At 40.9% G+C, this 13149-nt stretch overlaps 1 protein-coding gene across 3 annotated transcripts in view; it reads left to right on the top strand.

The window, feature by feature from the left end:
• LOC133403648 (inactive rhomboid protein 2-like) overlaps window positions 1-13149 on the top strand; it is a 45487-nt gene that overhangs the window by 24103 nt on the left and 8235 nt on the right. For all 3 annotated transcript variants that reach the window (XM_061678722.1, XM_061678724.1, XM_061678723.1), the window contains exons 5-17: window positions 4970-5170; window positions 6079-6207; window positions 6585-6694; window positions 8244-8477; window positions 8663-8774; window positions 8946-9020; window positions 9105-9266; window positions 9545-9630; window positions 9774-9837; window positions 9935-10029; window positions 10143-10218; window positions 10358-10458; window positions 12595-12748. In XM_061678722.1, the coding sequence (XP_061534706.1) occupies window positions 4970-5170; window positions 6079-6207; window positions 6585-6694; window positions 8244-8477; window positions 8663-8774; window positions 8946-9020; window positions 9105-9266; window positions 9545-9630; window positions 9774-9837; window positions 9935-10029; window positions 10143-10218; window positions 10358-10458; window positions 12595-12748 (1599 nt within the window). The remainder of the gene's footprint in view (window positions 1-4969; window positions 5171-6078; window positions 6208-6584; window positions 6695-8243; window positions 8478-8662; window positions 8775-8945; window positions 9021-9104; window positions 9267-9544; window positions 9631-9773; window positions 9838-9934; window positions 10030-10142; window positions 10219-10357; window positions 10459-12594; window positions 12749-13149) is intronic.

Genomic DNA, 13149 nt, shown 5'->3' with positions numbered 1-13149 from the left:
ATAATCAGTTCACGGTGCATACATGTCTACATTCCTGAAATAAAGTTATCTTGAAGGCATAGTCTGACCCAAAAAAAAAAAAAATATTAATCATGGAAGGGTTGCATATGTAATTCAAAAAATAAATAAATAAAATCAGCCTCCATTCAGGAGGATTGTCCCGAAGACATGTCCTGACATGTTATTGACAATGATAAAGATTAAAAATATGACTATTTACCTCGATCTTGAGAGTATAGTGTTGTGTGCGTGTATGTATGTGTGTATGCATGTGTGTGTGTGTGTGTGTGTGTGTGAGAGAGAGTGGGTTTCCGGCAGTTTTAGGGTTTTTATTTGTCTCAGTGGTTTTTTAAATTAAATTTAAATACAAAAAGCTTCAAAAACTGATGACAAGATTGCCAACTACAAACATACGTGACGGAATCAGTTTTCACAACAGCGTTTGAATATTCCAAACTGTATTATTGGTGAACAAATCTAAAAAAAAATTGAACTAAAATTGTTCTAATTCGTATGTGTGATTGTTACAAGCAATCAAATTGGAAAGATCACAATAAAAAATCAAAAGTCAAACAAAATGAATTTTAATTTTACATTCCTGAACCTTTTCTACCTATAACAAATAGTGGATATGGAAAAAGCAACAATAAAAACATTTTAACAATTTGCAACCACCATACAAGTGTTTTTTTTAACTGCTAACAAAAGTAAAAAATATTCAACCTTCAATGATGTGTGATGTAGGTGTCAAGAACATTTGCTGAAAGACTTCATACCTTTTACCATTTTTAACTGCTATGCAAGTGGATAAGTAAGTTAAACCACTCTGGTAAAAAAAACAAAAAAAAAAAAACAACTACTTAGACTGATGTGGTATGCTTTGGATCAGGATTTGTCTTTAATATACTTCCAAAACACATTTTGTACTCACCATTAGCTTTGATCAGAATCAGAATCATCTTTATTTGCCAAGTATGTCCAAAACACACAAGGAATTTGTCTCCGGTAATTGGAGCCGCTCTAGTACAACAGACAGTCAATTTACAGAACACTTTGGAGAAATAAAGACATTGACAAAAAACAATTGTGCAAAAAGATGCAGAGTCCTCTAGCACTTAGAGCAGTGCGAATGCCTAATATTGCAATAGTCCGGTGCAATGACCATTGTGCAAAGGGCGCTGAGACTTCAAGGAGTGTATGCGGTTTAAAGTGACAAGTAGTGCGATCATCTGGGACAATGTCGGTTGTGTAAATGTTACAGTTACTCCTCAATCAGTGTGCAAATGGAGCAGATGCTACTCTGGCATGAGTGGCCAGTATATGCAAATAGTGCAGCATGGCGAGACAACTACAGTGAGTGCACGAGTAATACATAATTGGCCCCGCAGAAATGTAACAACGAACTCAAGTCAAACAATTTCCATCTTGTTGTAATGGAATTATAGGTTAGGTGTTTAAGAAGTTGATCGCAAGAGGGAAGAAGCTGTTGGAATGTCTACTAGTTCTAGTTTGCATTGATCGATAGCGCCTACCTGAGGGAAGGAGCTGGAAGAGCTGGTGACTGGGGTGCGGAGGGTCATAGAGGATTTTGCATGCCCTTGTCTTAGTTCTGGCAGCGTGCAAGTCCTCAAGGGTGGGTAGGGGGGTACCGACAATCCTTTCAGCAGTTTTGATTGTCCGTTGCAGTCGGAGTTTGTCCTTTTTTGTAGCAGCACCAAACCAGACTGTGATGGAAGAAACACAGGACCGATTCGATGACCGCTGTGTAGAACTGTCTCAGCAGCTCCGGTGGCAGGCCGTGCTTTCTCAGAAGCCGCAGGAAGTACATCCTCTGCTGGGCCTTTTTGAGGACGGAGTTGATGTTGGTCGCCCACTTCAGGTCCTGAGAGATTGTAATTCCCAGGAACTTGAAGGTCTCGACGGTTGACACAAGGCAGCTGGACAACGTGAGGGGCAGCTGTGGCGAAGGATGCCTCCTGAAGTCCACGATCATCTCTAGTCTTCAGCGTGTTCAGCTCCAGGTTGTGTCGGCCGCACCACAGCTCCAGGCGCTCCGCTTCCTGTCGATATGCAGACTGATCAACATCCTTGATGAGGCCGATGACAGTGGTGTCATCTGCAAACTTCAGGAGTTTGACAGTCGGGTTCGCTGAGGTGCAGTCGTTCGTGTAGAGAGAGAAGAGCAGCGGAGAGAGGACACAACCTTGGGGCGCCCCAGTGCTGATGCTGCGTGTGGATGAGGTGGCCTCCCCCAGCCTGACCTGCTGTGTCCTGCCCGTCAGAAAGCTGTAAATCCACTGGCAGGTGAGACGCTGAGCTGGAGAAGCTTGGATGAAAGGAGTTCAGGGATGATGGTGTTGAACGCTGAGCTGAAGTCCACGAACAGGATCCTCGCGTAGGTCCCTGCACTGTCGAGGTGTTCTAGGATGAAGTGCAGTCCCATGTTGACTGCATCATCCGCAGACCTGTTCTCTTGGTAGGCAAACTGCAGGGGGTCCAGCAGGGGACCTGTGACACTCTTGAGGTGGTCCAGCACGAGACGTTCAAAGGACTTCATGACCACAGATGTCAAAGCGACAGGCCTGTAGTCACATGTGTCCCAGACATCCAGAGAAATCCTGCCACTGCAATTGTCTGCCAAGTGTCATCAAAGCTGAAATGTGTTGTTTTGGAAGTTTATTCAAGTCTATCTAAGTGGCTTGTTTTTTATTTTGTATTCATATTTTTTTAAACAGAGTGGTTTAACTTACTTATACACTTGCATGGCAGTTAAAATGCTAAAAAGTGTGAAGTATGAAGTCTTTCAGCAAGTGTTCTTGACACCTACATCACACATCATTGAAGGTTGAGTAATTTTTATTTTTGTTAGCAGTTAAAAAAAAAACACTTGTATAGTTGTTACAAAATGTTAAAATGTGTTTATTGTTTTTTCCATATCCACTATTTGTTATGGGTAGAAAATGTTCATAAATGTAAAATTCAAATTCATTTTGTTTGACTTTAGGGTCACTATTTACATTTGACTGTGTTTTACTGTGATCTTTCCAATTCTCTTGCGAATCACACATAATCATAATAATTCGAATTAGAAAAATTTTTGTTAATTTTTTTTCGATTTGTTCACCAATAATACAGTTTGGAATATTCAAACGCTGTTGTGAAAACTGCTTCCGCCACGCATGTTTGTAGTTGGCAATCTTGTCATCTGTTTTTGAAGCTTTTAGCGCTATAAGTTAAGTATGTGTTTAAATTGAATTAAAAAAACAACACATGGTTAGCACATCTCCCTTACAGTTCTGAGGACTCAGATTCAAATCCAGCCTCGCCTGTGTGGGGTTTGCATGTTGTTTTGGGTGGGTTTTCTCTGGGCACTGCGCTTTACTCCCATATCCCAAAAACATACGTGGTAGGTTGATTTAAGACTCTAAATTACCCGTAGGTGTGAATGTGAGTGCGAATGGTTGTTTGTTTCTATGTGTTGTTTGTTTCTATGTGTCTGGGATAGGCTCCAGCAGCCCGCGACCCTAGTGAGGATAAGCGGTAAAGACAACGGATGGATGGAAAAAAATCAACACTGAGACTAATAAACCAAGTCTTAACCCCTAAAACTGCTGGAAACTGACACATACACAACACTACTATCAAGATCAAGGTACATACGATGTTTTGTTTGTTACTTTCAAAAGTCGTATTTTTAATCTTAATCTTTGTCAAGAACATGTCAGGATGCCTTCGGGACAATCCTCCTGAATGGAGGCTGAATTTTTTTAATTTTTAAATTACATATGCAACCCCTGTAGGATTGATTGTTTTTTTTTATTTAAATTTTTTAAATTTTTGTCAGACAATGCCTTCAAGATAACTTTATCTCAGGAATGTAGACATGTATGCACCATAAAGTGATTGAAATATAGGTACAACCCAGTGTAAGTAACCGCTAAGTACGGCATCAGGTACAGGGTGGGGTCGTTGCATGTAACAAAATTCTCACTAATATGGAATTTCTTCAGACTCTACTGACCCCCAACATTTCGCACAACCAATACAATGGTGTGAGTTGGAGGAATTTTAGGAAAAGAATAATTATCCTTGCTTGATACTCATTGATACAGATTTTATTTTCCAATTAGATGTATAAATGTTCATCAAATGATACAACATGCCTGGACTTGTTTTCGACAATAAGATCTTGAGAATGTACTTTTTTGCACAAAAAAAGCTCATTGATATGGAATTTTTTAACACTGATGGACCGCTCAGCATTTCGCATAGCCCAAGCCCTGTGGTAAGTTGTAAGAATTTTAGAAAAACCATTTTCTTTGCTACATACTCCTCGATGCTGATTTTTTTTTCATATTTTCAAACATCTTGGACACTCGATGCCACGCGAGTGCCCAATTCATTGCAGGTGTTGGGTTTGTGACCGAGGGCATGACCTGGGTTAATCCTTTGCAGCTACCTTGGCAAAGCCCACGCGGCGCACTCACACGTCATAGAAGTGAGGCGCGGCCGGAAGGGACATGTTTCACAGGTGTGATCAGAAATGACATTTTTTATTGCAGTATGACCGTTAGTGACACCCGCTGTTTTCCTTTGTTCCTACAGATGGTGGCTTGGTTCACAGGTGTCCCCAAAGATGATTTCATGCGACATAAATGCCTGAGACATGATGTAACGACGGTTATGACGTCATTTTGTTTTCAAATGCCAACGGATGTGACGTCATTGAGCACAGGTGTCCCTAGAAGTGACATCATCGGGCACGTGTGCTGGCAGCATGCCAGGAGGTGACATCATAGGCAAACATTCATTTTGTCTAGAAGTGCATACTCTATCTCTCTGACATGTAAAATACATGTACACCGATCAAGATTACAAGTTACCGCGACAAACATGGATCGCCTGAGTCAGTATCCTCTAGAAAATCACAATCATTATCTCTCTCTCATCGCCTCCTCGTTTTTTCTAGATTGTAGACCCCCTGGCACGGGGACGAGCGTTTCGTTACCCAGAGGACATAGACACTCGCTCCCCTAAGGCTCCCTTCACTCCTGGGATCACCTCGCTCAGCTCCTTTACCAGCCAGCGTTCTGGGTACAGTCACTTCCCCAAACGTAAGAGGGAGTCCGTCGCCCGCATGAGCATCCGTGCTGCAAATAACCTGCTCAGGGTAGGTAGGACTCCAGAAAGTCTGCGTGTGTGTGTGTGTGTGTGTGCATGTATATGTTGCAACTTTATTAGTAGTCACAGAGTAGTCTGTTATTTGATGCATTACATTCAGTAATCTTTAACGTGCACAAAATGTTGAGCCATTAGTATAATTTCATAAATATTATTGTATTTTGTATAAGCTCCAAGGATTTCCAACAACCCAGAAAAAATGACATGCAAGGCAATATTTTGCGGAAAAAAGGAAGAAACATTCAAAATGAAACACTTTAGTCAAATCTATCGGGCTGGTGTACAGAGGTCAAATGAGGCAGCCCGAACTATATAATGCGGTGTAATGTGATCCCTAAACAGTATACAATATAACTGGTTCCTGTGTGGCAGCACGGTGGGTGACTAGATAGCACATCTGCCTCACAGTTCTGAGGACCCAGGTTCAAATCCGGCCTCGCCTGTGTGAAGTTTGCATGTTCTCCTTGTGCCTGCATGGGTTTTCTCCGGGTACTCTGGTTTCCTTCCACATCCCAAAAACATGCATGGTCGGTTAATTGAGCACTCTAAATTGTCCGTAGGTGTGAATGTGAGTGTGAATGGTTGTTTGATTATATGTGCCCTGTGATTGGCTGGTGACCAGTTCAGGGTGTACCCCGCCTCTCTCCCAGCGTCACCTGGGATCGTCTCCAGCAAGCCCGCGGCCCTAGTGCCGATAAGTGGTACGGATAATGAATGAATGAATGGTTCCTGTGTCCATTTTTCTACTACAACAGATGTCAACTATGTCATTATATTTTAGAATATACCACTTTGTAAGAACAGGTGCTTAGAGAAGATAAAATGTTGATTATGATGAAAATGATGATTAAAATGCTGATCATATACATGTGGGTGTTTTTTTTTTTTTTAAACCAGGGCCGAAGCGGTTTAGCGGGTTCCCTGACAGGTCCCAGCTTTCCCAGGAGGAGCTTTGTCAGGCCCAGCTGGCAGGATGATGACACTGTGGACTCGGCAGACATGTCTGAGTCACTCTTTTTTAGCAAGGTCAGCCAGAACATAGATTTAATGCTCAGTCATTATCACAATTTCAAAAGTGTTAGTTTTTCTTTTAGTGCATCGACCATCCTTACCTTTCTTCCTCTCTGAGCAATAAAAACATTTTGATCTATGCAGACAGGGCAACCGCCTTCTCTCATCGCAGCTTTTCCTTCATGTATGGTTAGCTAACAACCCCTCCTGCTGACTAAACAGTATCATAACAACTAATTCAGTTTATGTGAGGTTTGCACTACAACTGATGTACTGAAAATACTTTGTCAGTTGGAACTAAAATTTGAATAAAATGCTAATTATAACTGTGAAGGATTATCCTTTATATCTTGGATTTCATTATTTAGCGCAATTACCCATTTTTTTTGTAGGTCGATGTCCACGATGAGTTGTACTCTATGGCTGATGACGTATTTGAGTCACCACCAATCTCTGCTGCGTTTGCCCCAAGTGAGCAACCAGACCAGAAATTCTCAGGCCTGTGAGTAAAACCACAATAACCATCTGATTTTAGCAAGAAAAATATTCATTTGTGTTTGTGTGTATGTGTGTGTGTGGATTTCAAACTCAAGAAAGTGGTCATGAATGAATTTTATGTAAATACACAGTGGATATTAAATGCCTTCACACCCCTGTTTAAGTGCCAGTTTTTTTTGTGATCTAAGTAATTAGCTCAGAATAAATCATTTTAAAGATTTTTCAAGTATCAATCGAGGCTTTAACGTGTGCAACTCAATTGGGAAAAAAGTAACCTTCAAGAGGGCAAGTAAAGATAAACAACTGAGATAAGTCTGTTGCATGAGTGTGCACACTCTCTTATAACTGGGGATGGGGGATCTTTGCAAAGAGAGAAACAGTCAGAGAGGAACTTGCAGTTGCTTCGCGCCTCTCCCCCTGCTCTGAAGAACACGGAAGAGCAATGAATGCCCTGTTAAACTCAAATGGGAAAGAGAACAAGAAAGAAAGAGGCCTTTTCACACAGTTGTCTTGTCCTTGAGAGAAAAGGGAGGCCGGTAGAGCCACTGAGAAGGGAGAAAAAAAAAAAACAATTAAGCTACTAGGTACATTTGAAAAAGTCACAAAAGAACGAAGAACTATTGAATTAATAAAAATCACTCAAGAAACTATGGGATAATATAATAAAAGAATATAGACTATATTTTGTCAAAACACCGTTCAAATGCATGTTAAATGGGATTAAGCACACAACTGTCACCATTAAAAATGCCTATGATCAACCCCAAATAAAATTAAAATGTTTTTGTAGGGCGGCACGGTGACCGGCTGGTTAGATAGTCTGCCTCACAGTTCTGAGGACCGGGGTTCAATCCCCGGCCCCGCCTGTGTGGAGTTTGCATGTTCTCCCCGTGCCTGCGTGGGTTTTCTCCGGGAACTCCGGTTTCCTCCCACATCCCAAAACATGCGTGGTAGGTTAATTGACAACTCTAAAATTCCCCCTAGGTGTGAATGTGAGTGTGAATGGTTGTTTGTTTGTATGTGCCCTGCGATTGGCTGGCAACCAGTTCAGGGTGTACCCCGCCTCCTGCCCGATGATAGCTGGGATAGGCTCCAGCACGCCCACGACCCGAGTGAGGAGAAGCGGCTCAGAAAATGGATGGATAGATGAATACTTTCCGTACCAATTGTATATTTAATACCTTGGAAATTCTTTTGTAGCCTTGTTCTAAAATTGGTTTGAATGTCACTGGTGAGTTCTGAACACATTCACATCCCCAGTTACAAGAGGGTGCGCACACTTGCACAACCACATTATCTCAGTTGTTTATTTTTATTACCCCTCTGGAAAAAAATATTTCTTTATTTCAACAAAGTTGTAAGTTGTAAAATATTTTGAAATGATTGACATTAGTCTAATTTGTTTTGTATCACAAAAACCTGACATTTGAACAGAGGTGTTTATATCCACTGTACAGTGTACCGTTTATCCATGTTTTAAATGTTATCAGAATCATCTTTATTTGCCAAGTATGTCCAAAAACACACAAGGAATTTGTCTTTCCTCTCCTCAGCATGCCTATATCCTCCAAGGATGCATCTCGAACACCCTGCACACCAACAGCAGTACAAGAGAAAAGTCATCCTCGGCGTGGGCGTCGCATCGCTTCCCGAGTGAAGCACTTTGCTTTTGACAACAAAAAGCGTCGCTATGGAATGGGCGTTGTGGGCAAGTGGCTGAACCGGCACTACCGACATAGCCTCAGCAGCACCATCCAGAAGCAGTTGGATGACTTCCACAGCCACAGGTTAACAATGAATGGAGGAATGAATGCTTGCTTTGCATAAAATCACAATAACTGACTTGCAGACCCACCACTTTCAAAGAAAAGTCAGAGTACAGTTGTGATTAGTGGGGCAATAGATCATAAGGAGACATGTTTAACTGAAGATGTTTTTCATGCTTTTAAATCATTGTCGTCTTTGTTTTCAGGCCTTACTTTACCTACTGGATCACTTTTGTCCATGTTGTAATCACGTTGCTGTCGTGCTGTACTTACGGTTTTGCACCTGTAGGGTTTGCACAACATTCTAAAACTGACCTTGTAAGTGAATATTCATATCTTTTTCCTCTTTTCACAACTAACAGACGATCATGTTTGTTTTTTAAGACAATTTCAACATTTTATGATCCTGCATAAGTGAGGTCTGGTGAAGTCGCTGTTGCATTCATGGTTTGTGATGTTATTTATGCAGCACTCTGTCGCCCTCTGTAGGTGCTGAAGAACAAAGGCATCTATGAGAGTGTTAAGTACATCCAACAGCAGAACTTTTGGATTGGTCCAAGATCTGTAAGTGTTAGTTTAAGTGCTGTATATTACCGATCCCTAGTGAAGACCCACCCAAAACAAGAAAGTTATTTCTTCTCTTCTCAGGACGACCTGATTCATTTGGGAGCCAAGTTCGCTCCATGCATCCGTCAGGACAAACAGATAGTCCATCTGATTCAGAAGGCCAAAGATCTGGAGAAAGAGTCAGGGTGTTGTGTTCAGAATGACAATTCCGGATGTGTGCAGACTCTCAACTCTGACTGTTCCGTATGTTGTTCAACTCATTCACACATCAGTGTAAAACCAATTTATTGGCATTGGTTTTATTGTCATGCCAGCGCTCACTAAACTCATTCTGGCACGTGTGTGTTTAATCTTTAAGAATGTAATCCATTTACAATGCTAATTATTCAGAACACACTCTTTCAAAAGTATGCAGCCAAAATCATTTTATGCTGCTTTTTACATTATTTCCTGAAACCGGTCCTCCGAATAAGAATTGTCATATGATATATGTTTGATACTAAAACAAACTGTCCCTGCAGGAGACACTAGCGACTTTCATCAAATGGAACAATGAGTTTGTGGACATCAACAGGTCCTCTGGCTCTGTCTGTCATCAGGATCCCAGGTGAACACATACATACTGTATTTGTGTCCCGATCACATTAGTAATATATCATGATAAGCTACATAATCGGCTAACTGGGCTTGTAAAATTGGACTGCATCTTTTCAAATTTCGTCCTATCTCACTGTGTGGTGTGCCGTAAAGAATATGTGAAGAGCCTGCATCTGCAGAGCCTCACACGTGGCCAGATGACATCACCCAGTGGCCGGTGAGGAAATTCTAATATTGGAGAGAAATTATTTTGCAGTTAAAAGCATCCACACTTTTAATTTATATTTGTGCCATGCATGGTTGTGTGCGTCCAGGTGTGTACATATCCCAAAAGGTGGAACCATACAGGCTACAGACATGTGGACTGTAACATCAAGGGGCGACCTTGCTGCATTGGCACTAAGGGCAGGTGAGATGTTGACACATCTACCTTTTGACTGACCTTTGTGCCTGCTGGTGTCATTATGATATGAGATGGTCAGTATTAACTTATCAAACTGTCATTATTTACTCCTACTGTAGGTGTGAGATCACAACCAGGGAGTATTGCTCTTTCATGCATGGGTACTTCCATGAAGATGCCACACTATGCTCACAGGTTGTGTGTGTGTGTGTGTGTGTGTGTGTGTGTGTGTTGCGTGAGTGAGTGAGTGAGTGAGTGAGTGAGTCAGTGTGCACAATTTACATACATATGAGTGTCTTAGTGCTTTTCTGATTCATGTGCCAATTTCCTGCAGGTCCATTGTCTGGATGATGTTTGTGGCTTGCTGCCCTTCCTAAACCCTGATGTGCCTGATCAATTCTACCGTTTCTGGCTGTCCCTTTTCCTGCACGCTGGGTATGCACTTCCTCATGCAAAATATATTGTCTCAAATGTGCTGCTTTTTTTTTTTTTTTTTTTTGGTCTCTGAACGTACTTTCAATGACCTAGATGTTGCTGCTAAATCAGGTTATCCACATAAAACGTTTTACAACTGCTTGATTCCATTGAGTAGATACTTTCACTTTTCTCAAACAGTGTGTTAAACCTATTTAGTACAGCAAGTCAGCATTCTTCAGAATTCTAACTTTAAGCAATATTTTGAAATGCCCATAATGCCTTAAACCAGGGGTGTCAAACTCATTTTATTTCGTGGGCCTCATTTACCCCGATTTAATCTCAAGTGGGCAGGCCAGTATATATGTGGTTTAAGGTATAAATAACAACTATTCCCCATTTTCCCCATTGATATGGTGTTTTGGTTGGTTTGGTGCACAAGTACATTCAGAAAATATTGACATTTATCTTTTTTCTAATGTTGGAAGTCATGATATGAGCAAAATGAAATATCGTAACAAAAACGATTGAAATTTCAACGGTATTATAAATCAGTGTTTTCATTTACACGTGCAACTAACAGATCAGTTAAGTGCATCTGCCTTAACATTGCATTCGATCAGTTTATCCCTACCAATATTCATAAACAAACACTTCAGACAACTCCAGTGTGTTTAATATTGCATAATGTTAACCCACTATGCAATAAGGGATGCATCTCATTTCTATATTTGGAACTTCCTAGGTCCTAGCTCCTATCTGCTCTTTTTACATGCTAGCTCCTCCCACCAGAAATTCCATCGAGGAGCTAGGATATTAACAGAAGACCGACGCAGGAGGAGGTATGAATGTTTGGGAGAAATAAGACAATCAATAACGTCATTTCATGGAGACGTCTACTAAAGATGACATCATGTCATTGACATAAATCACAATAGAACCGTCTTCAATCAACCTACCACGCATGTTTTTGGGATGTGGGAGGAAAGCGAAGTACCTGGAGAAAACCCACGCCGGCACGGGCAGAACATGCTAACTCCGCACAGGCGAGGCCGGATTTGAACCCCGGTCCTCAGAACTGTGAAGTAGATGTGCTAACCAGTCATAGACTGTGCCGCCTGCACAAAAATCCACTTACAAAATGGCAAAAAAATGGGCAAAGTCACCGTAGTTAACCGCATGCTATCAGGGAATTAGTGACCGCTAGGTAACTACATGGTGCCCATAAAGCATGTGGTTCTGATTTAACCAATGACAGAGCAGTGGGGTGAGTTCAAGAATGACCAGATTTTTTTACACACGACATTGGTGAGGGCTCGTCAGTGTGCCCTCCAGTTGACAAAATGAGCAACAACAGAGACTTTTACTGAATAATAGCAGTGAATGTGTTCTCTATCAGCATGGGCCAGATTAGACCCACTAACTGGCCGGTTGGCTCGACATTTGACACTGCTGCTTTAAATTGTTCACTCACGTGATTCTTAAAAGTCCCCTATTTTGGCTGTGTATTTAGACCTCCATAGAGGTCTCTCTTAACATGGATTTAGTATAAAAGTGTCAATTTCATTTAAGAAAACACCTTGGATTTGAGTGTCCAGAAAAGGCCCCTCTGACAGCTAATTCTGTTTGACCCAGTTTTGTATCCGCTTTGTCTATATTTGGCTAAGAGCGCTCCCTTTCCTCTGATTGGTTGCCTCCGTGTAGAAAACCCACTTGTGAGAGCACACGTGTTTGTTATGTTGACAGTGCTGGGTCGGGAGCGGAAAGGGAAGGCGGAGATCCTCGCTCGTGACGTGAATAAGCTTGAGAAATTCAAATGACCTGATTTCGGCAGAAAAGCGTCTGGAATTGGGGAATGCTTGGATGATTTTAATTCATATTTCACATGTTTACTGGGGTACCATAGAGACAATATTACATCCCCAATACTAGAAAAAGTTGGTTTGGTAAAATATGTCCCCTTTAAAATGTCAGAATTCCTGGCACGTGAGAATTCCCAGAGTTGTACTTTTAAGAAGGGTCAAAGAGGTTTATAAAAAAGGAATAGGTTTGTCATATTTGTAATGCCTAAATGATATAATCACGCCAAATGTATATGTACTTTGCTGTACAGCATATAGATGTGCTATCCTTAAAATGATTTTTGTATGTATTTAGGTTGCTACACTGTGTGGTATCAGTAGTGTTTCAGATGACCATATTGAGAGACCTGGAGAAGCTGGCTGGTTGGGTGCGCATCTCCATCATTTACATCTTTAGCGGTATAACTGGAAACCTTGCCTCTGCCCTCTTCCTTCCCTACAGAGCTGAGGTGGGTTTCTCTGTTGAATATACACATTCTGGTCATGTATATATACAGACCCTTTCCAAAACAATTAGAATATGATGGAAAAGTTTATTTATTTCCATAATTCAATTCAAAAAATTAAACTTTCATAGATTATAGATTCAGGGCCCACAATTTACAATTTCAAGTATTTATTTGTTTATTTTTACATAATTTGTGCTTCCAGCTCATAAAACCAATGAAATCAGGAATTAAAAAAATGGAATACTGTGAAGAAACCACCATTTATTTATTCTCAGTTTTTGTAAAAAAAAAAAAAAAAGTAAGAAATTAGGGTCACGTTAAATCAATCACTTTCAAAACGATATGTTAATCTGCAACATTTAGTTGGTAATCCCTTTGCTTTAATCACTCCCTCGATGCGC

The sequence above is a fragment of the Phycodurus eques genome, chromosome 6 (genome assembly GCF_024500275.1).
Source record: "Phycodurus eques isolate BA_2022a chromosome 6, UOR_Pequ_1.1, whole genome shotgun sequence".
Taxonomy (NCBI): Eukaryota; Metazoa; Chordata; class Actinopteri; order Syngnathiformes; family Syngnathidae; genus Phycodurus; species Phycodurus eques.
Note: the sequence above shows the minus strand (reverse complement) of the source record. Positions and strands in the feature narration are given on the sequence as shown.